Genomic DNA, 25,683 nt, shown 5'->3' with positions numbered 1-25,683 from the left:
AACTTTCACTTTCGTGTCTACACAAGTCAAGATGACATGATGGTAATGTATCAGTCAATCGTGGCCATTTGGAAAACATTCAGAAAATGAAAGGGACAGCCTGTTCATTATGTTTGCTACATAAAGCTACTGGCTAACTGAGGTTTGTTAAATAAAATAAGGCTGCCAAATTATTCTTGCTTGTAGTGAAGTACATTTTAAATCACAACCCCAACCGTTTCCATGTAACAAAACAAGCATTTTCTTCTAATGCAATCACATGATCAGGAAGAACATAGAGAAACCCTTGAGGTCCAAGGTCATTATAGCAGTATGCTATGTTGCACAAGCGAGTCAGCATTCAAGAGAAAATCTATAATTGGAGAAAAGAAAAAAAAAAAAATAGGGCTGAGATGCATAAAAAGGCAAAGACATTTAGTGTAAGAGACATGCATCTCTATTCACAGTATTCATCGATGAAGACGAAGGTAGTTATCCTGCCTCCCTTTAGTGTGTGGGAATATGACTGATGGTCATGACAGCAGGAGAGTACAGGTGGCCACAGTGATTTAGTTTTCTGTTCACAAGGCTGGAGCAGCAGCATTTGCCTGAATAAAATATGACAACTAACAGTTGAAAACCGCATGCAATGAGCCTAAGACGGGTACGCTAAAGGAGCTGTCCCACAGTAGTTGCACTGAAGCCAAGTCTGTAATATTGACCCAACTTTAAAGACATGTGTACCTATTAAATATCTCAAGTGCAAAAAAGGCAGTTCTAGCCTAATTTCAGCAGAACACGAGGGGAGTGTGACGGTAGGTAAAGTCCTCGCCTCCATCTATTTGCTGGGGGTGATCTTGTCTAGTCCTGGCCAGGCGGGAATGTAGTAGCGAGGCAAAGTGCCCTCCATGAGCCTTTCCATCCACAACCCCAGGCGGTCCAGTTTGTGGTGGATCTGCAGGGTGGATATGCTGCGGGATCGGTTGGATTTGCGCGGCGCATGGTCGTCACGCGAACTGGACCTCGACCTCCCCCCTGAAGTGGCCCCTTCATCCTCAGATGACTTACTGTCAAGGTCTTCCCCAGTGTAGACGGGCTTAAACAGACAAAGGTACTTTTTGTGGCCGTTAAGTGCGAGCACGTAGCCTGTGTAGTCCATCTTGTGGTTGCCCCCGTCGTCCTCATCAGCATCAATCTGCGTAGCGTCCTGGGCATATTCCAGCAGTGTGTACATCCACTCGCTGTGCTTGTCAATATTCAGGAAGGAGAAATGCAGCGTCAGGCTCCTAGGAGAGTGTTGAAAGAATGAATGTGATAAGTATCTATGAACACGATTGTTTAATAATGGACTTTATTGGTTCCACACAAGGAAAAGTGAACGTTTAGCTTACCCTGTGAAGGAGTAGACCTCTTTGGCAAACTTGCTAAGGAGGATGTTCTTGGAGGCGTCAGTGAGCACCAGCACTATGTTCATGTGTCCTGGCCTCAGCTTCACCAGGTTGCTCATGTAAGTGATGTCCGTCAGCTCCGTCACCTCCACAAAATTCTTCTTGGGAGGCCGACTAAAATCAACAGCCAAAATAAAGAGCTTAAAAACATGACGATAAATCCTGCACTCGATAAAAGTGTTGATAGGTAATGCAGTCTTGCCTTGAAGTACTACCGGTCCCTGGTGACCCATTTTCTGCTTTTGTCCCATCTTTTGCCTTAGGTTTAGTCTGCTTATCTTCACTTGAGTCACTGAAAACACACAAAAAAGGTTTTTTCCCCAAAGGGGATGCACAGGCATAGAAGAGTAAAATTAATAGCATTATTACCTTGTTTTCTTTGGCTTGTCTTTAGCTACATAGTATAGCATATATAGTTACAGTTTTGGCGGTCTAGTGCAACGTGTGTGGTAAAGCAACCAACCTGAAGGCCTGGATGACCACAGTTCCAAACAAGATGAACAAGGCAGAGAAGATGAGGGACAGAAGAGGCATCATCTCACGCCTGCAAATCATCACAGACGTCAAGAAACACTGTATTTACATCAGTGTGTTATTCCATAAACGGTGGAAGGAAGCTTGCTTGCAAATTAAACTTAATCTTTAACATCAAATTCTTACATATCCGTGAAACTACTGAATCCAAAATGAAACGTCAGTTAAGAGTTCAAGATTTGTACCCACCAGTTGTTATGCAGAATATCATCCATGACTTCAGAGAGGTAATCGTAAGATGCGTAGATCCATCGGATTACAAACATCTACAGAGTGAGAGTATTACATTTAGTAACAGGACTGGCGGTTTGATATTTAACAGTACTTGCTTGCACAGACAAGCATTGCTCAAACCCACTGTTTTAACTCAAAGGGAACATACAGAGGCAAACTCGTTGTTGAGCTCAGGCAGCATGGCATCATGGATGAGGATGGACGGGTCCTTCTGAAGTCGCTCCAGCTCCTCCAGAAGACGCTGCTTGTCTTCCTCACTGCCGTTCCAGGCCGTCACCGGCTTGAACAAGGCCTTCCCTGCAGCATTACGCCTCTCCAGGATCACCACCTGAGTAACGAAAAAACACACCCGGCCCATTAATGTGAATCTTGAATAATACACTTTTTATGGGAGCATGAGTTATTAAGTCAAACGTCTATTGCAGAGACTTCTTTAGAAAATAAGATAATATTGGGCCATTTATTTTTGGCCCATTTGAATGCCCCGTTTTACTTTTGTCTTTTAATTACGCCTTACGTATGTCAGATATTCTTTTGGGGGGTTATTCTGTTTACATATTTTCTCAGCTGTTCATTTTGGCAGTGAGGAATAATTCTTGTATTATATTGTCTCAAATCTGCGTGCTAATACATGATGATTAAAACAAATACGCTCAATTAATTTCATACATTGCATATCCTAAAGCGATGCCAATTCTCAAATCCCCATATGTGCAGTAGATTCACGGTGGAACTGACAGCTGCAGTGTTGGACATGTAGGAGTGTACCTGTGGTGGTGTCTGTGCACTGTCCTTGTTCTGCATGAGGATGTCGCAAAGAGGTTGCTGTAGTCGTTGGTACACATAGGCAAACCTCACAACTTCCTTGTTATTGGTCGAGGCAAATGAGAGAAACACCTGATTCCCGAACGTAAAGGTCTCTTCGTCACCTGTGATCAGCAGGACACAGTATCTGAGGGGAGGAAAGACATAAAAGTAACTCACTGAATGCAAACTACATATCTTAAAATGCCTCAAAGAAGATGTTGAAATAACAACAAAAAAAATGAATTCAGTTTGGTTGTCTCTGACTTATCAGGTGTGAACAGATGTTAAAAAAGGAAATGCCCGGCTCTCTTACTTCCTGCGTCTATGGAACTGTTTGACAGGACAGAGCTCATCAAAGAGCTTCTGATTGACCAGCCGTGGCACAAGGAGAAATTTGTTGTTTGACATGAACTCATCGATAATTTGCTTTTTCATTCCTTTAGCCTGCAGAGAACAAACATAACCAGATAGAAGAAAAAAAAGAAAAAAAAAAGAGTGAGCTGACATTTCCAACTAGTTCTGTGTATAGATGACATTGCATAATTAAACCCAACCAGCTCCCTGCTGCTGTGATTTACCTGTATAATGTCAGCAGGCTTGTCAGTGTTCTCTTTGAAGACCAGCATGGTTGGAGCGTAAGTGTTAATATTGAACTGTTTCTGCAGATTGGCGGTCTCTGCAAGGCCCTGGTCCACATAGCCAAACTGCAAGTAGTCCTTATAAGCAAAAGCTGTCAGCTATGGAGATGCAGAGATAATTATGTTTATGTTAGTGATGCAATTACTGTTGGTGGCACCTGAAATACATTTGTCATAAAAAAAAAAAAAACTGCAAGGCTCTTGCACCTACTTTGTATAGTAGAGGAACTACAGGCACTTGGTCGAACAGAAGCACGTGTGGCTTGTTGAGCTCATGCCAGCTGTTCAAGAACTGCAGGTCATTCTTGTCGGTGACCTGAAATATAGAAAATGCAAAGCGTTTCATTCACTTTGGATGTGTGCTACCAATCCATCTTCTGTACATCCATTATAAATCTGTTCACCTACGTTACATTTTACATATAAAGCGGAGTTTTAGTCACGCTTCCTGCAATGCACTGCATATGCAATGTTTATCATAAGACAGACAGATATTTACCCGCTCCACAAGTCTCTGAGGAAGAAGGTCCTCTACAAACTGCCTCAGGTGCTCCTTTGCGACAGCATAATGGAAAAACGTCACTTTGCCGTTGATGACTCCAAGTATTGATGGGGTGCGATGAGCACCGAGGTGATTGGCTAACCGTCTCTCATAGCCAACATCCACCACACCTATTCCGACACCTGCGAAGACAAGGTATCAACACACACACTCATATCAACCTTTTCAACTCGCCCCATACGCTATTTCAAAGACGCCAGGGCTGCTGGATCATTTTAGATGATTTATAGGTTCATTCCAAACCTAGAGTCTCCATCTCCTGGACCACCTCTTTCCAGACAGGCTCGATGTGGATGCAGCTGAAGCACCAGTCAGAAGTGATCTTTATCAGGTATGGTCTCTTGTAGCTGTCAGGCACCACGTCGTTGACATACTGGTTAAAGTGCAATATGTACTTGCTGTCGGCAAAGTCCCTGTGGTTCTTGCTGTTGAAGGGGAAGTTGAAGAAGGACTCGTCAAAGTAAAAGCTGTCCTGACGGTGACCATAACGACCGCTGCCGTATGGCTGGGTGTCATCAGTCTGCCCGTAACGGTCGTAATTGGCACGTTTGTCCTCATTGGACAGGATCTAGATTTTGGGTAGAACAAATATCAATATGGCAGAATTCTTCCTCTCATGCATATGCTACTGGCTTTTTAATCACAGCTCACATACACATACCACATGATACAAAAGGTTAAGGACCAGCCAGCCGCACAATATACTGATGAATTCCTTTTTAAAAAATGACTAACCTCATAAGATTTGGTAATCTTGATAAACATGTCCTCAGCACCTGGATTTTTGTTTTTGTCAGGATGCCTTGAGAAGAAGATGCTCATTAGTTAAGAGATTAAGGAGTTTTATGAAAACAGGTGAGTGTCCCGTGAAAATATTTACCATTCTTTTGCAAGACGCTTATAGACCTTCTTGATCTCAGCCTGGCTTGCACTCCTGGTTACTCCCAAGATTTTGTATGGGTCCATCTCAGGCCCAGCATGGGTTGGTCCTGTCAGCAGCACTGAGAGGACCACCACTACAGCCAGCAGCACACACATCTTTGACCCTGCCATCACAGTTACCTTTAACACATCAGAAGAACTATAACCATCACCATAAATCTGAGGATGTTCAGACATGAAATCATGACACAGCCTTTGGCTGATATGCAAATCTGAAACAGCCTTTCCTCCATACTGACGTTAGCCTTGTAATGATGCAAAATGATGACCGTGTAGCTAGATATGGTGAAAATGGCATTACAGCATGCTAAATACAGAAGCTAGGTAATATATGTCAGCTAACTAATACAGCAACATACATTACAATATCATAATACTGCTGACATGTCACAGGGATGTGACATTAATGTTATTCCTCGAGGATAAAAACGTTCACGCAGTTTTTTTTCACTAGGGTTAGTTGCGTTGCTACAGTGGCTAGCTGTCTCTACGCAACAGTTCGAACGTTACATCGCCAATCACCTCAAGCAGACGTGGTCAACCGGTACTACGCCACATATTTGGTGAAGGCTTTGATGTACTTGAGCTTGTCGGTTAACGCCGATGTGAAGAGACCGCAAAGGGTGTGTTCAGCAGCATCTCACAGTTCCTCCAGAGCAAGCACACAACCTGCTTACTGCTGCGGAGCAGGAGTAGAGGGGGAGGCGCCGAAAGTCATGTTGGGAGATTGAGTATTTGGTGACACCTTCTGTTTCGTTTGTGTGTGTTCGGTTTTAACGTTCGTCGCGCCGCGATGTTTAGTGTTGTTGTATTATCGTATGCTGGCCGAGTGGCAGCGGCGCGCAGTAAAATAAATCAAACGCACCTTGTTTTTTTTCTCTTTGTACTCTCTCAATGGACCAATCACAGACACCGCTGATGTAAACAAGGAAATGACTAATGCAACCGAGCACAAAGAAGAGAAATGAAAAGGAGACTTCTAATATTTGTACAGAAACAAGGTATCATTTCCCTTTCACAAACGAGTGGGATCATTGCGCACTTTTTAGGATGCCGATTGACTCGTACTCGTAATCGTAACAACATTTCTTAGTAATAACGTTAGCTTTTACGATACTTCCCTGTCGTCCTCTCTGAGGTGGTTATTATTGAACGGAGAATGGAGGAAAGACACAAGAAGATTCTTCAGCGCAACAGGACCAATCTCGTGAGAGACTTGGACCCATCAAATCTGTACGATGGCCTTCTTGAAAAAGGAGTTTTCACCCAGGACATGATCGACGAGATAAAGGTAAGACAGCCTTGTAAGCTCACGGCACTGGGTGTCAGGTGCAGGTGTTGTTTGCGGGGTGGTTATGGACGCTCAGAGCAACACATTTAATGTAATGCTAGTACACACGTCGTTGCTACTGTGTCTCCTATCAGAGCTCTGGGACCAGACGTGACCAGGCCAGACAGTTAGTCCGGGATTTAGAGACCCGTGGGAGTCGGGCCTTTCCATTATTTCTGGAGTGCCTTGAGGAGACAGGTCAGCACAGTTTGGCGGAGCTCCTGCAGAATGGAGCTCCAACAGTTCAACTACAGCCTGCAACACCTACTCAGGTTGTTCGCCCTGTCGTCCAGCCTCTCCCAGTTTGTAAGTGTGTGATACTGTGGTATATTTCACAATGCTTTGGTGTCATTTATTGCTGAATAAATACATGTGATCTTTGTGTTTTTCCAACAGCCTCTCCAATGGATGTCGACAAGCAAAGGAAAGATGATGTGCCAGTCTATCCATTGCAGAGACCCAGTATTACTCCCAGTCCGTGTAAGCTATACGATTCATTTTCGTATTGGTAACAGTCGGTGTAAGTTCCCTGATGCTTAACACATATTGATGCTTATGTCACAGCACCTGAAAGGGAGTACGCAAGACCAAAACTACAAAACAGAACTCGACGGGATAGTATTCAGGTAAGCACCATTTACTTAACAGAAAGACGAAGGTTGCTGAAGAAGAAAATTGTCAGTTCTGTATTATATTATTGTATTTATTATTATTTACAATGTGCTTCCTTCTCCGCTTCCTTTTCCTGCGTATGTGTGTGTGTGTGTGTCAGAGCTATAAAATGGATGCCAGCCCATGTGGACATTGCCTCATCATAAACAACGTGGAGTTTGAACCTCAGAGCGAGCTGAACAATCGCAAAGGGTCCAACATAGACTGTGACAAGCTGGAGAGAAGATTCAGCGCTCTCAACTTTATTGTGGAAGTTAAGACAAACCTGAAGCAACGGGTAAGAATCGCTCCTCCGTCTGCCTCCACCTCCACGTCTGAAAGCACATGTAAAACTTTGAGCTCTCGGTTGTAAAGCTAACAGTCATCTCCGCGTTTCAGCAAATCAAACACGCACTGTCAGCTTTATCTAAGAGGGACCATTCACAATATGACTGCTGTGTGGTCATCATGCTGTCCCATGGGACTGAGGTAAGACATGTCCTGTGTTTGTTTTTCCCTAAAAAAAAATCCACATTGTTAAGTTGTTGCATCATCCTCAGATTACTAGACACTCTCTCTGGAATCATGCACAGCTTAATATTATACCAGCTACTGTTGAAAAAAGACTTAACGTATGCTCACATTTATAGGTGAGTCACAACCGCTTCCCCGGTGCCGTGTACGGTGTGGACGGACAGCACGTCCCAGTTCAGCACGTCACGAACTACCTCAATGGCCAGCATTGTCCATCGTTACAGGGCAAACCCAAACTTTTCTTCATCCAGGCCTGTGGAGGAGGTAGCTAACGTTGAACATACTCTTGAGTAACAAAGCACCTGTAAAATCCGTAATCCTACTTACAGCATTGAAAGCGGTCTCATAGGGAAACATTTTGTTTTTCGTCCTGGAGGTGAAAGAGACACCGGCTTTGAGGTTTCCCCTGATGAGGTTGAACCATCCATCGGTGGGGAAAATGATCAGACGGACGCCATTCCAATGTCATCCAGCAGTGACTCGCTGAGCATGTCCGATGAACCGGACGCCAGAGCCACGCTGCCCACCCCGAGTGACATTCTGGTGTCCTACTCTACTTTTCCTGGTGTGTTTGTGTCTCAATCTGTGTTTCTTTTAATGACACTTGCTATGTATGTCTTCCTAATGCCGCTTTGACCATGTGACAAATACAGGCTACGTGTCTTGGAGAGACACCCAGTCGGGTTCCTGGTACGTCGAAACACTGGACAGTATTCTTGAGGAAAATGCTGCTACTGATGATTTGGTCACAATGTTGATGATGGTGAGCTTTCTCTCTATTAAATTCCCTTCAGATTTTTTTTAATTGAAACACATCTGATTATTGACTGTCCTTATTTCCAGGTTAACCATGAAGTCTCCCAAAACTCTGCAAAAGGGCTCTACAAGCAAATGCCTGGTTCCTTTAACTTCCTCCGCAAACTGCTCTACTTTCAAACCCAAGCATAGCAGCAAAGTTCATCCGAACACTTCTCAGTTTCACTTTCAGGGAATCTTATTATAATGGTTATTCGTGGTATGACTGTAATTTCTTGGGATTATGTCTCAGCAAAGTGTATGAATTTGCTAAATTGTGTTTGTGCTTTTAGCGACACAATCATGTCTTACATTTCTATTGTTTGTCATGTCTTGCTGTGCTTTTCACAGTCGACTTTTCTAACTAATAATGGCAATAGTTATTTTTATTATATTCTTGGTGTCTTATCAACACGAAGCAGCTGTACATTTTCAGGAGTAGTCAATCAACATGATGTTCAAATTGTACTCAAATTGTTATAAAAGATGTTGCTGACTCTTATTTCAAGTCTCTTTTAATATACTGATTTTGTTAACAAGTTAGTTTGTGAAAACTGGGGTGGAGGCAATGAAAGACTTTCCACTGACTAGATATGAGCCACATATGAGAGTTAAATGTGTTCTCCCATTTCTTCTTGTATGGCGACTCCCACTGAGAGCCGAAGCATTTCATATTCTTTGGCTGATCTGCTGCTCATTGATACAGCTGTTTTCTTACAGCTGCGTAGTCCTGCTACAGTTACTTGAATGTAATGCTTGGAGTTGACCAGTGAGTTAAACTATACATATAACGCAACTTGTGTATCACTTTATGTTGTTGCCGTTAATACAGATTCTGTTGGCGTGTTATATTAGCATGCTAATGTTGCTACATGTGCTGCTACTGAGTTACAGTATGTGAGACGAGTAGCAACAGTATTGTACTGTACTAGACTCAAAACACCAGTAGATGGTGTGTGTGAGTCACAAAAGACTTGAGATCTCACAGATGCCCTCTATGGGTCTTTTATTTCCCACCACTGCCACTGTGGTATTTCAGCCACCTCAGATATATGCCTCAGATCAACACACACTGTGTCAAACAAAGGTTTATCCTGAACTGCAAACAATGAAAGCACTCAAGTCGTGAGACAAACTTTGACATGGAAACATTGGGAATCCCTTTGTTGGTAAGATACAGTCACCTCTAATTCTTAAGTCAGCCTCTCAGGAAATTGATTAATTAATTCACCCATTGTCTTTCCTCATTATCATTAGAGAAAAACAGAAACTTTAAACATTCCAAACGTCAAATAAAATACGGCTTCTAAATGTGGCACTAAAGATGGCAGTGTCGATCTGCCGGTCCACCACTTTGGATGGATTGCTACGACATTTGGTTCAGGCATTCAGGGTCCACAGAGGATGAAGCCTACTGACTTAGGGGAGTCAACCAGCCAGTCAGGGAATCAACTGAGGTTCATATTTGTGGTTTTTGGTAACACGTCTCAACAACTATTGGATGGACTTGTGGATTTTCATGAAATTTGGGACAGATATCCAGGGTGCCCGGAGGATGAAGTGTAATGACTTTAGAGATCCCTTGACCTTTCCACTAGCGCCATCATCAGGTCTGAATTGGTCCAATATGGTGCTAATTCGCAAATGTTTGCATGTTAACACGATAAACTAAGATATTGACCATAATAAACATCATACCTGCTAAACATCAGCGTATTAGCATTGTCACTGTGAAAATGTTAGCATGCTGATGTTAGCATTTAACTCAAAGCACTGCTGAGTGTTGAGTACAGCCTCACAGAGCCACGAGCATGGCTGTAGACTCTTACTCTTGTTTCCTCTCTTAAAGCTGTTCAACAATTTCACCAGAAAAGCTAATTTAATTAAATTCATACAACAGATGATTTGTCACCCACTCATCACTACAGTAAGATACATTTTGCTGTAATTAAAGAATTCATTAGTCTGGATTTGTTTGCCAAAAAAATTGGACAAAGGTATATGACCACATTTTCCAATATTAACATGGCTCTTTTTTTGTCCTGAAATTAAGGAAGGCCTATACCTATACAGGTATACGTCTTGTGAATGTGAGTCTACTGAGAATTTGTTTTCCATTTGTCTTTGGGTTGTCACTATTGTGTATCTCTTCTTCCTTATTTTCCTCCTCGCTGTGATCTTTGTTGTTCTGTTTGACATCTTTTTTTCATTAGTTCGTTTGCTGCAGTGGTTTTGTTTCCCAACTAGAAAAATCAATATTGTCTATGTTATCTGTCTTTTTTTTGGCCACCAAACTCAACAATGGAGTCAACCAGGATTTTGCTCCCATATCTGGCCCAATCAGCTTTGGACAAACCATCGAATTCCAGCTCGTCATGTCTCGCCCCCAGGAATGTAGGCGCCGACAGAGCATTGGGAAAGCATACTATTTTTGCCAATTGACTCCAGTCACAATGACAAACACGGTGATCTCTGTACTCCTTAGTATTTTTTCTTCCTCCCGCTTAGCCTCACGTTTTTCAAAACAAGTCCTGCACATGACTCTATTCTCTGCACTTACGTCTGTTTCTCTAATATACAGCTGAGGCCAAAATTATTAGCCCCCCAGGAATTATGGAACATTTTCCTAAAATTCTGCCCAATGTTTGCATCATTGATAAAACTTGATATAATCAAACATTCACCAGTGCTATTTAGTAGCTTTTGGTACATTTTGGAATGTGAAATAAAATTTTAGGCTTGCTTTATATCAAATATAGTGAAAAATGGGGTGGTCAAAAATATTAGCCCCCATGTGAATTTTTGCTTTTTAAAACACACCTAATCAACCAATCAGCTATCAAACAACACCTGTGCAGTCAACTGGCTTCCTAACAACACCTGAGCATTCAGTCAGCATTGCGCTTTACCCTGCACTTAAGGGACTCCAAGGAACAGGGCACTTGAAGTGTCTAGAACAGCTGTACGTTGCATTATTGCTAAGTACAAGGAGACAAATTCTGTAAGAAACAAACCTGGGCGTGGTCGAAAGTGCAAGATTTCAAGAACTCTGGAGAGGAAAATAGTCAGAGATGTCAGCAAGAAGCCCTGGACATCTGCCAAGATGATTGTTGTTGACCTAGCCTCTGCTGGAGTTGATGTTGTGAGGGCTCTTCATCGTGGTGGGCTTCATGGCCATCGTCCCAGAACAACCCCTTTACTCAAAGAGCGGCACATCAGAGCCAGACTAAGGTTTGCATGTGAACGTTTGAAAGGTAAAGATGAGTTTTGGAAGTCTGTCCTTTGGTCTGATGAGACTAAACTGGAACTGTTTGGGCACATGGATGTTGCTTATGTTTGGCGAAGAAAGGGAGAGGCCTTCAACCCTAAGAACACAGTTCTCACAGTTAAACATGGTGGTGGGAGCATCATGCTGTGGGGCTGTTTTGCAGCCTCAGGCACAGGGAGCCTTTTTTCGGGTGCATGGCATCATGAAAAATAGAAAATTATGTTGACATTTTGAGGGATAATATGAAGAAATCTGCTCTTAGTCTAGGCTTAGCTCGTCGCTGGGTCTTCCAACAAGACAATGACCCAAGGCATACGTCAAAATTGGTCCAACAGTTCTTAAAGGACACCAAAACCAAGGTCCTGGAGTGGCCCGCACAGAGCCCAGATCTCAATCCTATTGAGAATCTGTGACGGGTGCTCAATGTGAATGTCCATGCTGGGAAACCATGCAATTTGGACCAGCTGGAACAATTTGCAATGGAAGAATGGGCCAAAATCCCTCAAGAGACATGTGCCAACCTTGTAAAGAACTACTCTAAGAGGCTGTTGTCAGTTGTGGCTCAGAAAGGGTACACTATTGACTATTAATGGCCAGGGGGCTAATAATTTTGGCTGTGTCATTTTTGCCTTTTCTTGTTTCAACTCATCACTAAAATATCCTAATCACACTCAGTGGACATTTTGTCTCTGATATTTTGGAAACAAATAAACTATAAACACTTGTTGTTAATGGTCATTTCCATGGAGAAACCGAGGGTTTTGTCTGATTTCACAAGGGGGGCTAATAATTTTGGCCTCAACTGTATGTGGCTCATTGAAATTAGTTGATCGCAACTCTGATCATAAATGGGCTTTTTTTGTATTCTGTCTTACAGTCAGTCTTTTTGTTATAATGCTTGCCAGCCTGGTTTGGTTATTTCAGCACCTTCTGAAGCATTTATCTCTGAAACCAAGTCCTTTCCCTTTATCAATGACGATATTCACTCTGACGATGTCAACAGAATAAGTGCAGGTGGAAAGAAAAATCTGATTGTCGTAAAAGCTGCATTTGAGTTCTTTTAGATTTAAGCGCTGCTTTTAATACAACAAAGTGCCGTGGATCATGATAGTTTATTACCGGCCGCAGCAGCATGTGGGTATTGTTTTGACCTTGTGAGTCTGTGTGTGCTATTAACATTTATGCAGTTGAGATCATTATGAAGGCCAAGACTGTAGATTGGTGTGGTCCGAGCAAGGGAGCCAGACATGCGGGGAACTTTACGCCCCTGGCCCACATTAGTTTTAAGTCGCGGATCGCTGTATCCCAGTATGTTAGTATGTGGGTACTGGGTTGGAACATCAACATGTTGACGGGCATCACGGCTGGTGTGATCCCATTACAAAATGGCCTCTAATTATATCATTAGATCTATTTATTTAATATAATCATCTAATCAATCCTCTATACCCATTGCTATCTGATTGAGCTACTCTGACCTGTGGAGTTCCTCAAGGGTCGATCTTGAGACCTGTCTTATTCTCCCTTTACATCCTCCCTTTGGCTGCATCTCTTATCATTTCTATGTTGATGTCCAGCTTTATGCATTTGTGATATCTTGGAGACTCTCAGTTTTGGAGATTAGTGCCTGGAGGTGTGCAGTTACTGTAAATAACAAAGCTGAATTCTTGTCTTGCCCCGAAATGAGACTTTTGAAATCTTACATAAGCACTTTGATTCCCCTCTAGTTTTTTCTCAATTAATAACATTGCCAAACTACTGCCCTTCTTACGTTTCCAACAGCTTGGACAAATCATCCATTGTTTTGTCTCCCCACGTCTTGACAATTATAAAACACTGTCCACTTGTTTATGCCCAAAAGCTACAACACATTTTAGGAGACAGGCTTGTGCTCTAAAATACAAAACAGTCTTAAAAGAAGCCAGATAAAACAGATAGTGATACACATTTAGCTTTGTCAATTCCAACACGTACGCAAGTATAACCAGAATATGGCAATCATTACAATAAAGTATTTAATGTGTTTAATTGTATTAATGTATGTAAAAACTAGGAATAGTCAATATTTGAATAGACTGCTGCTCCTCTCAGCTCCCAGGCCCCTTTGGTTTCCCTGCTGGCCTGTCTGTATGCATTGCCTGGTTCAAGACTTCAAATTGCTCCAGCCTCTTCAGACTGGATGTCTGCCATCCCTCATGGGATTATCATGTTATTCTCATTTTTGAATTCATAGCCAGTTGAATATGAGCCACTGGAGTCAGGTTCTGCTTTGTTTTTCACTACAGACGTAGACTGCCCCCAGATCAAAATGAATAAATACTCCCACCATTTGTCAGTTTCACTCCCCTACCACTGGGTCCTGTAAAACCATGCTCCGCATCAGCACCCCACTATTCTGTGAGTATAGATTGTCATTTTGTAAAATGTCAGTTTTTTTCAAACGCATCCCTTTCTATCTGTGGTGGTGGTTTTAGGGTGTAGGTTGACTCATTAAGGCACAGTGTAAAAATACATGGGCCATTTAAAACTTGTTTTTATATTTGGATAACAGTCTAACCGTGCTGTTTCTTTTTCAGTGCTGGCTGCAATCTGTATGCTTGTAAGTGCAGGTAAATATCTGCGTGTGTGTGTATGGCATGAGGATGCTTGAATACACTTTCCCGTGTGTGCCTTTGTGTTAAACTAATACTTCAGTATCTGTTTTTAGGAGTCGCTGTGGACACAGTTACCAACTGCGAAGGTGAAGATGTCCATCGCCTGAGCTGTGGTATGACTCTATTTCCTAAAACTGTCTGTCCACAACATTCACGTACATTTATGTTGACAGCACTAAAGGGCTGGTTTGGTTTGTTTTACTTCTATCATCTGATTCAACCAGTGTTGAGGTATAAAAACAATATGCAGAAAACATTTTGATGTGCACGTTAGGGCTGATCAGTTGCCGTATTTCTTTTTTCAACACAATTTGAGATTAAGTGATCCCTGCAGGCAGAAAACAGTAACCCTAAATAATAAGTTACTTTGACGAAATCCATCAGAGTTGTTAATGTCTATTTAAAACAAGTAGTCATCATAAATAAAGTGAATCTTTTTCTCTGTCAATAATTCATTTCTTCAACTCAAATTTCTTCTTGCTGTGTTACAGAAAACGGAGTGATCAGTGTTCAGTCAGCACTGTATGGACGCGCAGACAGTGTGACCTGCAGTGAGGGGAAGCCTCCCCAACAGACTTCTAACACAGAGTGCTCTCAGGCGAACACTGTGGATGTCCTCAAGAGAAGGTATACACTTTGTGTGACCATAAATGCTCAGTTTCTTCTCAAGTTTAACTGTTTCACTTTAATGTCTTTGTCTGAAATGTGTATTGCGTCAAAAGGCGAACACTATTCACGCATAAAACAAAATCATTTTACCAGACAACAGAAACAGTAGTACAAACATTTGTATTCCAATTAATATTACAAGCAGCTGCATCAATTTCATCGCTTGCTGCTTGACCCACACAGGTACACAGGTCTTAAAATACACTAGCTGAGTGCATTACACCAGATCCTTGTGCTGTTGTATCGAGGGTATTCTTCAGCTTCGTTATCACAGCGGTGACGAATTCGTCACAGAATGAGGAAAGAAATGTGTCTCTTACGTTGGCCCAAGCCACAAGTGTGTTTCAGGTTTGTTGTGATTCAGCTTGAAGCACGCTGTCTATCTTCTCCCCGCAGGTGTGATGGAAAAAAGGTGTGTGAACTAAACACAGATTTCTTCAAAGTACCCAATCCCTGCGAGGACACCTTTAAATATCTGCAGACCAAGTACACCTGTTTACCAGCAAGTCAGTGACATGTCTGCATGAAACTAAAGCAAACTCTAAAATGATTTTGATTGGTTTTCACTTGCCTTATTTACAGGTTTGTGTGTGTGTCTATATATCTCTCTATCTATATATCTAGATATAGATATAGATATATCTATCTTGTCACATTGAAGGGACATTCTGTGTCTTAGTACTGTCAAAAAATGTGTGTTAATTTACTTCTTTCTCCTTTGGATTTATATGTTTTAAGCTTTTGGCCCTGCTTTTAGTGCTTTGAATGGTTCAAACAGGGGGTATAATTTTGCCATGATTTTTCATGGGTGTTAGGGGTCAAAAATGCATGTTTTAATGTGATTCATGTTATTTTGACAGTTCACCAGGTGACATGTGAACGCTCTTTCGCACACCTGCATTGTGGTAAGATCACATTTTCTCTTCTTTGTATGTATGGTGCATTAACACGCAGCAGCATTATTGTATTTTCATGGCATCGGCACGCCTTCCAATGCCCCCTTCCCTGTTTGTCAGATAAAGGGCAGGTTATATTTGTCTACGGTGCTGATTATGGACGCCACGACAAGACCACATGCTCGTACAAACGGCCTGCCACTGAGATCGAAAATAATGACTGCTCACACCCCACCAGCAAAGTTTCTGAGAGGTACAGTTGCCCACTTTTTGTCAACTTGTACCTCAGGTTGAAGGCTGCGGAAATCAAAACCATGGTGTTTTAAACTTTATAACCGCAGTACAGTGATGGCTGCCAATTTGTGATGCCATCCACTTTCTCCTGCTTTAACAAATGCCTGTGTGTGTGTCCCTTGGTAACCACGCTTATTGCTGATGGAAAGGAAATCAGCTTTATAACCGTTGTAATGCAGATGCAGAAGATGGCCATCCACTCCCCCCTTCTTTAAATAACATGATATTTTGTATGCTCCAAGGCGCATTCAAGCCTGTATTCACTCATGTCACTCTGCACCCACAGCTGCAATGGGAAAAACAGCTGTACTATCCAAGCAAGCAACTCGGTGTTTGGAGACCCCTGTTTCGGCACTTACAAGTACCTGGAGCTGGCTTACATATGTGAATGTAAGTAGCTTGAAGGCCAGCACTGTTTCACCCTACTGAAGCGGCGTGTTGGGAATATGGGGCTGATGGCGGTGATATATCCATGTAACTGTTTAAATAACTATCTTTGCAACTCTATTAATCCCAAAGTATTCAGTTGTAGTGCGGTTACATTGGTTATTGACTTTAGAAACATTGTTTTTCAAGTAGCTGTGCTGTTTTGTTTTGTTTTTTTTTTACACATTTTGTACATCAGTCACTTAAATATTTATCAGAAGTCAATCTTTTATCTGTTTTTGCAGATCCTGTGATCATTCCGGAGGAGACTGTTGACAGTGAATAAGATCACATTGTACATGCATTAAACAAAATATATCAAATCAGCAGTATGTGTCTTGTCAGTTTGTAATTAGGTTTTATCATTTTGCTAATGTGCCAATAATTACTAAACACAAATCTAAAGAAATGTGTACAAGCAAAGCTTCATGAATCCTAGTAGATCAGGAATATAATAAGATTCTGGTTAAGCTGCACTCCAGTGACTGTGCAAAAATAACAATAGATGCTTTAGAGTGTTCAAGGAAGTCGGCCGAAAAAAATAACCGACTGCCACGACTGATTTGCATGTCAGTTTCCAGGCACCCACACCACGTCAGTGTAAAACATGAGCAACTGGAGCACATTTGGTTTCAAACATCAGCTCCTTTTGAAAAGCCCAAAGACTGATTTTTACATTTGCAAACCAAGCAAAACTGTGTATGTCATACGGTGCTGTGGGGAGGGTGCAGACACACATTAGGAAGACTGAATAGTCACACAAGCACATGACCTAAAACAATTGGGACTAACTCCTCAGGGCAAGACTCTGCAGTCTATATACATCTCAAAGACGAGGAGCACTCCCGTCAAGGAAGGAAATATGAGAAATGTATATGAGAGGACTGGTGATTTGAAAAGACACAGGAATGAGGGATGATTTGTTGTCAGGCTGGAAAATGGGGAGTGACTCCAACATCACCAAACAACGAGTAATGCACTTTGTAAATACCCTTTTTGTGACTTTTGCAATGTCATTTAACTTTATCTTTTTTGTTCGGAGATTTCTGCAAGTCTCACGTCATGGTATTCCTGTAATTTGAGTCGGCACTTTTTTCCTTTTGCTCATCATCGTGGTCTACATACAGAAAGTCATTGTCCTCTTTCAGTAGTGTTACCTCATATGGAAGACATTCTGGCTTTAATTGTGTGCCTACGCAGATGAATAGGAGCCAAGTGCGCAAGGTCAAGCTATTGTTTTGCAAAGAAGGCAAAGACAGTTCTTGATCCAGCACAATAAATACAGGTGTGTCTGTTCCAGCCACCATCAGTCCCACTTTTCACCTCAGACTGGATCTTCTAACACCATGCTCCGCTTCAGACTCAGCACCACACTGTGTGAGTACACAATTATCTGGGTTCATTTAAAAGCAATGGTGGTAGGAATTAAGTTGTATACATCCTTGGTGCTCACAGTATTGTATAATATGTGATGGAAATCTGAAGAGCCAGTTGACTCGAGAGTAAAAAAGGTTTCAGGAGACCTGGTTGTCTTTAGCAGGAGTATTTATTGAAGCTTGACCAGGGAGAATAGAGATCAGCATCACAAGTTTACACAGCGTGGTGCCGCCTCAATTCTGAAGGAAGTGTGCAAAAAGGAGTCTTTTATCTTGTTGTTTTAGACGGCTCCGTGCTCCGTGCATGCCTGTAGCCAGTCATGTGTGCTTTTCCTACTGTGACATGTCAAAATGTCTGCTGTGAAAAAGGTGTTTTCTACTTTGATGAGCAGAATACAATAAAGATCATTTTTAAAGGTTTAAAGCGAGACTTCATGTTTCTTTTCCAGTGCTGGCAGCAACGTGTTTACTCATGACAGCAGGTAAATATCTGAGTGAATGTGCATTTTTATTTTCTTCACACAGCATGTGACTTGAACACACTTCAAATTATACTTTCACATCTGTTATTCCGCGCAGTTTCCACAGAGAGAGTTATCACCTGTGACGACAGCCACAATGTCCAGCGCCTGAGCTGTGGTATGACTGCACCACATTGTCTATCAGAAAAAAAGCACCACAGTGTCTATCAGAAACAACAGAGGCAGTGTTAAAGTTTAGCGTGCAAGAAAACATGTTGATGTTTATGTTTGAGGTGAGAAGAGTTATGAACTGTATTAAGAAAACAATGTACACCAAAGAGGTACTATACAGTATCAGGTGAGCCTGTAGACAGTTTAGGCTCAGTCAACATGACAAATATAACAATATATTATTCCCAATTAATTCGCCCCCTTGGTGTGTAACAGGTGTTGGAGTGATCAGTGTGCAGGCAGCCCTGTATGGACGTGCGGACAATGAGACCTGCAGTGAGGGAAGACCACGAGGGCAGCTTGCCAACACAGAGTGCTCTCAAGTGGGCGCAGTGGATGTCCTCAAGAGAAGGTACATATTAAAATTTTGACGTGTTGGATGGAAACTCACCAAAGTCATTCGGATTCATCCTCTGGGGCCTATGAAAGTATTTTCCAAATGTCATTTATAATGTTTTTTTTTATGCTATTTATTCTGCTACCCACAATATTTTCTTCAGGTCACAGAACAAAACACTACATAGCGCAGGAGTGCAGTTGACTTATACTGCATATTACAACAAGTGGGATCTCTGCCTTTCACACTATATATTGCACTTTGGGATTAAACAGTTAAGTCTCTGTTACTACTGCTACTACCTGTTTTGTCTACAGGTGTGATGGCAAGAGGGAGTGTGAACTTAACATGAATGTTGTCCGTACCTCTGATCCCTGCTACGGCATCTACAAATACCTGGAAACCAACTATACCTGCTTCCCAGCAAGTCAGTCACATGTCTGCACGACACAATGACAACAAAGCTGCAGGTTTTACAGTGTGACGTCTAATGTGATTCATTCATGTGACCTTGACAGTTCACCTTGTTGCATGTGAGCGCTCCCTGGCACATTTGTATTGTGGTAAGATTACATTTCTTTCATTAATGTCACAAGCATAATTACATTTCCATTGCACCTGAACACTGAATCTTGCCTGCCTGTCCTCTCTGCCTTCCCCATTTTTCCTCCTCTTTTTAACAGATGAGGGGCAGGTTATATTTGTCTACGGTGCTGACTATGGACGTCGTGACCAGACCACATGCTCTTACAGACGGCCTGCCTCTCAGATTGAAAATGTCTACTGCTCAGACCCCACTAGCAAAGTTGCTGACAGGTACAGTTGCACGCTCTTTGTTAAATATAAGGAATAAATCAAGACTCCAAGAGACAATTTGCCATTAGCACAGGTAGATATGTTGGGTTTCTACAGTCAATTACGAAGAAAGTAAAATTGACAAAGAAAGGGATCAAAAAAAGGGCATTTTTCATGTTTGAATAACATCCACGCTTATTGCTGATGGAGAGCAAATCAGCTTTATAACCGTTATAATGCAAGATGTTAATGGCCATCCAGTCCCCCCTTGTTTAAATAACATAATATTTCGTATGCTCCAAGGCGCATTAAAGCCTGTGCTCATCACTCATGTCACTCTGCACCCACAGCTGCAATGGGAAAAACAGCTGTACTATCAGAGTGAGCAGCTCAGTGTTTGGAGACCCCTGTGTCGGCACTTACAAGTACATGGAGCTGGCTTACATATGTGAATGTAAGTACCTCCACTCTGATGAACAGCTGACTGTGTGGTGTACAATATGGGGTGGGGAAATGGCATGATGCAGAGATATGTCCACATAATGTTGCTAGCACAGCACTGTTAAAACAGCCAACTGCTACAAAAAGCCAGGATAAAAAAAAAAAAAACCCATCCTACTAATGCTTTGTTGCTTAAATTATTTGCATGAATTAAATATTTTCTGTTCTTTTGCAGATCCTGTGGTCGTTGCAGAGAAGTCCATTTTAGCATACTGAAATGTCAGTCATATCACAATAAACACGCATTGACTTCAGTAAATGTGTCAGTGTGTCATTTTGTCGACTGGCTAGAGAAAAGTAAAAAATAACCTCGATCGATCTTGAATCGAACTTCGATCGGACTTGACAAACTTTCTTTCACCCACACACAAACACACGACATATGGAATACAATGAATGATACAATGGAACTTGTTTTGAACTTATTTTATCAAGATTAATTCAGACATTATTTGCTGCTCCTAAAAGGAAACTGTTGATGCATAGTCATACAAATCTTCCAGTAGGCCTACTACAGATAAGTGACAGTCCAAATTAAAGTCAATGTCAGATGAACAAAATTAATTATCTCGCTTTGAGGAAGCGGCAAAAGGATTTATGAAAATATTACTAAATGTGGTTCAAAAAGCTGTACATTAATCAGAAATGTTTCATTCGTCAACAGGCAACACTTTTTTATTACTGAAAATCAAGCTGGGTGTTATTTTAATCACAAGCAATCCTATAGGATCAGATTTTCTGTGCTCCCTCTGTCATTTTGTTGCATGTTGTCAAAATGTAAGCTTTAATGTCCCACAATGTTAATCTGTTAAAAAAAAAAAAAAAAGACTTCATGTGACACGTGAGTGAGTGTAAACATCAGAGGTTATCAGCAGCACGAACTACCAAATGACGGTCAAGTTCCTGACGTCTGTGGAGAGGTCGGTCTTCGACGGGTAAACCACCTTCAGGTTTCCGTCGTGGTCGACTGTCCGGACCTGCTGGACGATCAGCTCGCTGGAGGTCTCGCGGCTGGCGGACGGCTCTTGCGGGCCGTCCCCTTCCCCGTCTGACCCCACCTCCTCCCGATGCTCTGCTGTGAACTTGTTCAACTCTGCCATTTTCTGTGATGAAACGGGAAACGTCTTTAAGAACGCATGTGTGATTTGTTGTTGCATTTAAGAGATGGACTTCAAAACAGATTGTGTAAAGCTGCAGCACTGTGTGACACTAAATCTACCCAATGAAAAATAATTAATCTAGCATTTGTTTCTTAGATTGTGTCTGTTTTCTTTAAAGAATTTCATTGGAAAATCTGTCCTCAATGAGAACTCCTGAGGGGTTTACGTTCAAAACAAACCCTAAAGGACCTAAAACCTAAAGCAGGAAAACAGGTGGGGACAGAGGGACACAGTGGACATAAAGACACAATATGTGTCCCAAATCCATGCTATATACTAATTCTACACATTACGAACTACATGCTAATTGTCACTGTTTTAGCAGTTAGTATATACAAATCAATACACTTTACGATTTCATACTGAAAGGACAACGATACAACATGTGCAACACCGGACGCCAATCAAAGCGTGATTCTGGAATTAAACTTCACAAAGAGACAGTAACATGTTTTTTTCTTAAAATGTAAAACTTTCTCCACGACCTTTCTGGAGCCGTCTCAACATCACCACTATAACTGATTCAAAATGTTCAAGCTGCGAGCAGCTCCTCTGTTTCCTTTGTGCATTCCATTGTGGGGACACACTAACTTTTTGTTGAATATCCAGCTGGAGTGAACGATAGTGACTGGAATAAGGTCTGAGTAATTTTTTGCACCCCTATGTCAACATAATAACTAGTCTGGGACAGAAATGTCTTGTAGTGTGGGCAGTACAGCATTTCTGGGATTTTGAAAGTTGATCCTTTCTTGCTTATCTCTTAACACCGGCTGTTTTGAGCTCATTTGCTCTACCACCAGCCTAGGGCCTAAACATTGTAATGTCAGTCCAGCTGTTCAAAACTTTTGTCCAGAGCAACATGTCTCATCAGCTACAGGACACATTTTCATGAAGGTAGCTGTGGAACCAAAATGGCCACTTGTTCACAGCAAATATTACCGTGAAATGTAATGAGCATTGAACTGTCCATCAGCTTTCCTCTTGCACCACAAATCTTCTACATAAAGTTACCTTCACACTACTGAATAATCCAGATTATGTACAGAAATGTGACAGAACATCTAACACATGTGGTGTCTTCATGTTTTTTTTCGTTTTCACATGAATAATTATGAGAAAAGTCCAGACTTAGACCCAGAGAATGAGAATGATGTTATAACAATATAGAAACAATGGCCAAAACTATAAAAAAAAATAAAATAAACATGACATATAAACGTGAAGCTTACTACAATCAGAGCGTCCATAATATCTTTACAGGTCTGCAGGCTGGTTGCACTGGTCACCTCCAAGAACAATTCTTTGGTCGTCTTCTTGATCTGTTAAGTACAATTAATTCTATTATCATATCATGAAAAGACACAAACTGTGGGCTACAATAAGACAAGGTGGCAGAAAGATCAGCTGACACGCATTTCAGGTGTGTTACTGGATTCGTTGTTTGTTCTGTCAACATCAAATCCACCATAGGACAGCATTTAATATGGAATCCTGTCTTGTGGGAGGACACAATTATGATGAGCACAAAGAAAATATACATACCTTGGTTTTCTCACTGTTGGTAATAGGTGGGAATGAGATCACGTGTCCCTCTGCGTCCACTAGGCAGGGATAGACTGCTTTTCCTTGCAGAATCTGCAGGTATCTGTAAAGAATAAAGTTGAGAGAGACAACTTTGTAAACACCGAGGTTGAAATCTAAAGCTGTGCTCCAACATACTTATACTGCCCCCATGTGTTCAGACACAACAACAAGCGAGTTACGCAGATATATTTTGCACCACCTTATTGCAAAGTGTTACTTGTGTCTTTTATATGAGATGTCTTTCATTTTGAAAATCAAAATTTCAAAACACTTTCCCCAACAGAGACAAAGCTTGTGCTGTACAGAGGAGTCATATGTTGTACTAACTTGTGGAGACCAGTGACGTTCTGCCTCTTCTTCTGCTTCCTCAGCTCGTCAGCCTCCAGCTGAAGGTGTCTTATCAGCTCGATGGCAGTCATCTCCTTCCGGCCCAGCGGCACAATCTAACAAACATCGTGTTCTTATGTGAAATTCAGACGTTTTTTGAGAGCTTTTCAGTGACAATTACAATTGAATGGCAATAAAACACATCATCATTTTATTTTTATTTTTTTGATTACTGCAAAGGAAAGATTTTCGCTGGCTGGCATAAGATTTGACTGAAATATGAAAATAATGAGCCAACCAATCTGCATTAGCCGACCTTCAGCTGGGTAGGTGGTTTGACATCATACGTCAAGGGGGCTTTGAGGAGCTGCACATCATGAGTTGCAATGGTTGCGGTGGTCCTTTTACCACACAAGTCATCGTGAAGCTTTGTCTAGAAAAACAACAGGTGAGTCTTTTTTGGTGACTACATGGCAGACTTAGAATTAGTTATTTTATTAGTCTTGTGAAGGGTTTGACCTTACCTGAGCCACCAGGAACCGTTTGAGAGCATTCCCAGACTTTAGGTTCATGCCTCTGACCACGCAGCACACCAAGTAGGGTCGAACATCTTTCACCTCTGCACTCACTTTGACTGTGAGTTCTGTAGGAGCGTCCGAAACATGGAGAACCCTCACCACCATCTTGTTCAGTTCCTCCACCTCATCCTGCTCGTCTGCCACCTTCTCCTTCTCCTTCCTCTTCCTCTGCTGCTGCCTTTTCCCCTTGTCTGCGTTGCGACCCCCGTCCGCGTCACCTCCATCCTCTCCCTGTCTTCCTTTTCCTTTTCCTCTGAGGTAGTCGAGAATGGACTTGGTCTGGCAGCCGTTGACCATCTTCTCCAGGCGTTTGTCGTTCAACTTGTTGCTTTTGAAGTTGATCTCCTTCAGCTTGGGGCAGTCGCTCAGATCGGAGGGGATCTCACTCAGCTTGTTGTTAGAGAGATCTAGCACCTGGGGAGACAGGGAAGTGCATTGAGTTTGGCACTCTGGAAAAGAGTATCAGCTACCCCAAAGTGTTAAGTAAAGAAAAAACACGAGAACAGACAAGAGTATATTGTATTCAAGCTGGCACAAACTTGCCAGTCTCTCTTGAGTGGAGGTTACCCGCCAAACTCTATTTAAAAATCTGATATTTTCGTGCTGCATTGCATATTAGCAAATGGGAAACCATGATAGCTATAATTTAAGATATACACCGAAAATAGTGACAGCTCCTCTCAAATTCGGTGCACATTTGATCCACCAGGATCGCACTTTCCTTAAAGATGACATGATATAGGAGCTGCTTGGTGTATTGAGTGTCACGTTACTGTATGCCGAATTCAGCGTACCAACAATTCGAACACCATTTAAAATCAGGTTCTATTGTTTATGTATGTGTTCAAGTTCGGCCCACCTTTAGAGCTGCTAGCTTGTGGATATCTCCGCTGAGGTATTCAATGGAGTTGTCCGAGGCCACCAGTGTGCTGAGGAGATCCAGTCGCTCGGAGTAGAAATCAGCGGGGAAGCCGGTGATGTGGTTCTTGGAGATGTTGATGGTGGAGAGCTTGGTGCACTGGCTCAGTCCCTCTGGCAGGACCTCCAGGCTGTTACAGCTCACATTGAGAGTGTTTAGCTCCTTTAACTGGGTGATTCCCTCTGGTAAAACCTTGAGGTTGTTGACTGAAAGGTCCAGGACCTTAAGGGACGTGAGGGTACCGACGACATTCGGGATGGAGGCGAGCTTGTTCCTGCACAGGATGAGGCTTTGAAGGTTTGTCAGATGTTGGATGTCCTCGTGGATCTCTGTCAAACTCGGGCACTGGCTAACTTCCAGATAATTCAGCAGTGTGAGGGAATAGATAGCAGAGGCGAGTCCCCCATTAGAGGAAATCCTCCCGTCGATAGCTGGGCCCTGTAAAACCAGTTCGCGTCTCTTTCCAGACGCTGCTTTCTCTATTTCTGGCCATTTCTCCATGTCATCCATGCTGCTATTCACCAGCTGTCAAGATAACCGAGACAATAAATTACATGACATCCGTTTAAATATTTCAAAATAAATGATTATGTTCTTGACGTATAGGTTTGTGGATAATAAATGTACTTGTCTGTCTCAATATTACAAAGAAGTATAAGCAAAACATAACTTCAACAACTTGGAAGGACGACTACTACTTTTAAAACTTCGATAGAATTGTGAGCTCTTATTATGTGGCCTGTGCATCTGTCG

General features: G+C 42.0%; 4 protein-coding genes across 5 annotated transcripts; 2 read left to right on the top strand and 2 right to left on the bottom strand.

Moving 5' to 3' along the window:
* Positions 1–680: 680 nt before the first annotated feature.
* Positions 681–5,255, bottom strand: LOC139289191 (dnaJ homolog subfamily C member 16-like). 2 transcript variants are annotated; one of them, XM_070910731.1, is made up of 14 exons: positions 5,083–5,255; positions 4,938–5,004; positions 4,446–4,770; positions 4,140–4,324; positions 3,852–3,956; positions 3,581–3,739; positions 3,316–3,446; positions 2,964–3,147; positions 2,344–2,523; positions 2,151–2,227; positions 1,891–1,971; positions 1,630–1,719; positions 1,371–1,541; positions 681–1,265 (listed from the first exon to the last, which is right to left on the bottom strand). In XM_070910731.1, exons 1-14 carry the CDS (start codon positions 5,253–5,255, stop codon positions 818–820), a joined length of 2,376 nt encoding a protein of 791 aa, XP_070766832.1. In that variant the 3' UTR covers positions 681–817. The 2 variants fall into 2 exon arrangements, with proteins under 2 accessions (XP_070766832.1, XP_070766833.1); XM_070910732.1 differs by having other exon boundaries at positions 1,371–1,544; positions 1,648–1,719.
* An 823-nt stretch (positions 5,256–6,078) lies between these two features.
* Positions 6,079–8,956, top strand: casp9 (caspase 9, apoptosis-related cysteine peptidase). The gene is made up of 11 exons (XM_070910171.1): positions 6,079–6,145; positions 6,283–6,435; positions 6,570–6,780; positions 6,871–6,954; positions 7,039–7,100; positions 7,247–7,423; positions 7,525–7,614; positions 7,776–7,923; positions 8,036–8,224; positions 8,313–8,422; positions 8,503–8,956. The coding sequence occupies exons 2-11, from the start codon at positions 6,304–6,306 to the stop codon at positions 8,605–8,607; spliced, it is 1,308 nt and encodes a 435-aa protein (XP_070766272.1). The 5' UTR covers positions 6,079–6,145; positions 6,283–6,303; the 3' UTR covers positions 8,608–8,956.
* Positions 8,957–14,304: 5,348 nt separating this feature from the next.
* Positions 14,305–20,609, top strand: LOC139288440 (L-rhamnose-binding lectin CSL1-like). The gene is made up of 17 exons (XM_070909737.1): positions 14,305–14,331; positions 14,430–14,489; positions 14,868–15,003; positions 15,442–15,551; positions 15,906–15,950; positions 16,062–16,194; positions 16,522–16,625; positions 16,907–16,946; positions 17,962–18,038; positions 18,487–18,519; positions 18,617–18,676; positions 18,946–19,081; positions 19,384–19,493; positions 19,585–19,629; positions 19,750–19,882; positions 20,212–20,315; positions 20,538–20,609. Exons 1-17 carry the CDS (start codon positions 14,316–14,318, stop codon positions 20,576–20,578), a joined length of 1,383 nt encoding a protein of 460 aa, XP_070765838.1. The 5' UTR covers positions 14,305–14,315; the 3' UTR covers positions 20,579–20,609.
* A 164-nt stretch (positions 20,610–20,773) lies between these two features.
* lrrc47 (leucine rich repeat containing 47) lies at positions 20,774–25,440 on the bottom strand. Its single transcript, XM_070910742.1, has 7 exons — positions 24,871–25,440; positions 23,958–24,425; positions 23,750–23,866; positions 23,434–23,549; positions 23,065–23,167; positions 22,752–22,841; positions 20,774–21,465 (listed from the first exon to the last, which is right to left on the bottom strand). The coding sequence occupies exons 1-7, from the start codon at positions 25,438–25,440 to the stop codon at positions 21,244–21,246; spliced, it is 1,686 nt and encodes a 561-aa protein (XP_070766843.1). The 3' UTR covers positions 20,774–21,243.
* Between the last annotated feature and the right edge of the window lie 243 nt (positions 25,441–25,683).

Source organism: Enoplosus armatus, chromosome 8 (assembly GCF_043641665.1).
Source record: "Enoplosus armatus isolate fEnoArm2 chromosome 8, fEnoArm2.hap1, whole genome shotgun sequence".
Lineage (NCBI taxonomy): Eukaryota > Metazoa > Chordata > Actinopteri > Centrarchiformes > Enoplosidae > Enoplosus > Enoplosus armatus.
This window is presented reverse-complemented; position numbering and strand designations above follow the sequence as displayed.

Bases quoted from the DNA above. Each gene is read 5' to 3' on its own strand.
- LOC139289191 (XM_070910731.1), bottom strand. From the start codon at position 5,255: ATGGCAGGGTCAAAGATGTGTGTGCTGCTGGCTGTAGTGGTGGTCCTC. The intron at 2,524-2,963 runs GTACACTCCTAC...TTCGTTACTCAG, and splicing joins GTGCACAGACACCACCACAG to GTGGTGATCCTGGAGAGGCG. The intron at 1,266-1,370 runs GTAAGCTAAACG...ACACTCTCCTAG, and splicing joins GAGGTCTACTCCTTCACAGG to GAGCCTGACGCTGCATTTCT.
- casp9 (XM_070910171.1), top strand. From the start codon at position 6,304: ATGGAGGAAAGACACAAGAAGATTCTTCAGCGCAACAGGACCAATCTC. The intron at 6,781-6,870 runs GTAAGTGTGTGA...TTTTTCCAACAG, and splicing joins CGTCCAGCCTCTCCCAGTTT to CCTCTCCAATGGATGTCGAC. The intron at 8,225-8,312 runs GTGTGTTTGTGT...TGACAAATACAG, and splicing joins GTCCTACTCTACTTTTCCTG to GCTACGTGTCTTGGAGAGAC.
- LOC139288440 (XM_070909737.1), top strand. The intron at 18,039-18,486 runs GTGAGTACACAA...TTTCTTTTCCAG, and splicing joins CAGACTCAGCACCACACTGT to TGCTGGCAGCAACGTGTTTA. The intron at 18,520-18,616 runs GTAAATATCTGA...TATTCCGCGCAG, and splicing joins GTGTTTACTCATGACAGCAG to TTTCCACAGAGAGAGTTATC.
- lrrc47 (XM_070910742.1), bottom strand. From the start codon at position 25,440: ATGGATGACATGGAGAAATGGCCAGAAATAGAGAAAGCAGCGTCTGGA. The intron at 24,426-24,870 runs GTGGGCCGAACT...CTGTCTCCCCAG, and splicing joins ACAAGCTAGCAGCTCTAAAG to GTGCTAGATCTCTCTAACAA. The intron at 23,867-23,957 runs GTAAGGTCAAAC...TTGTTTTTCTAG, and splicing joins AACGGTTCCTGGTGGCTCAG to ACAAAGCTTCACGATGACTT.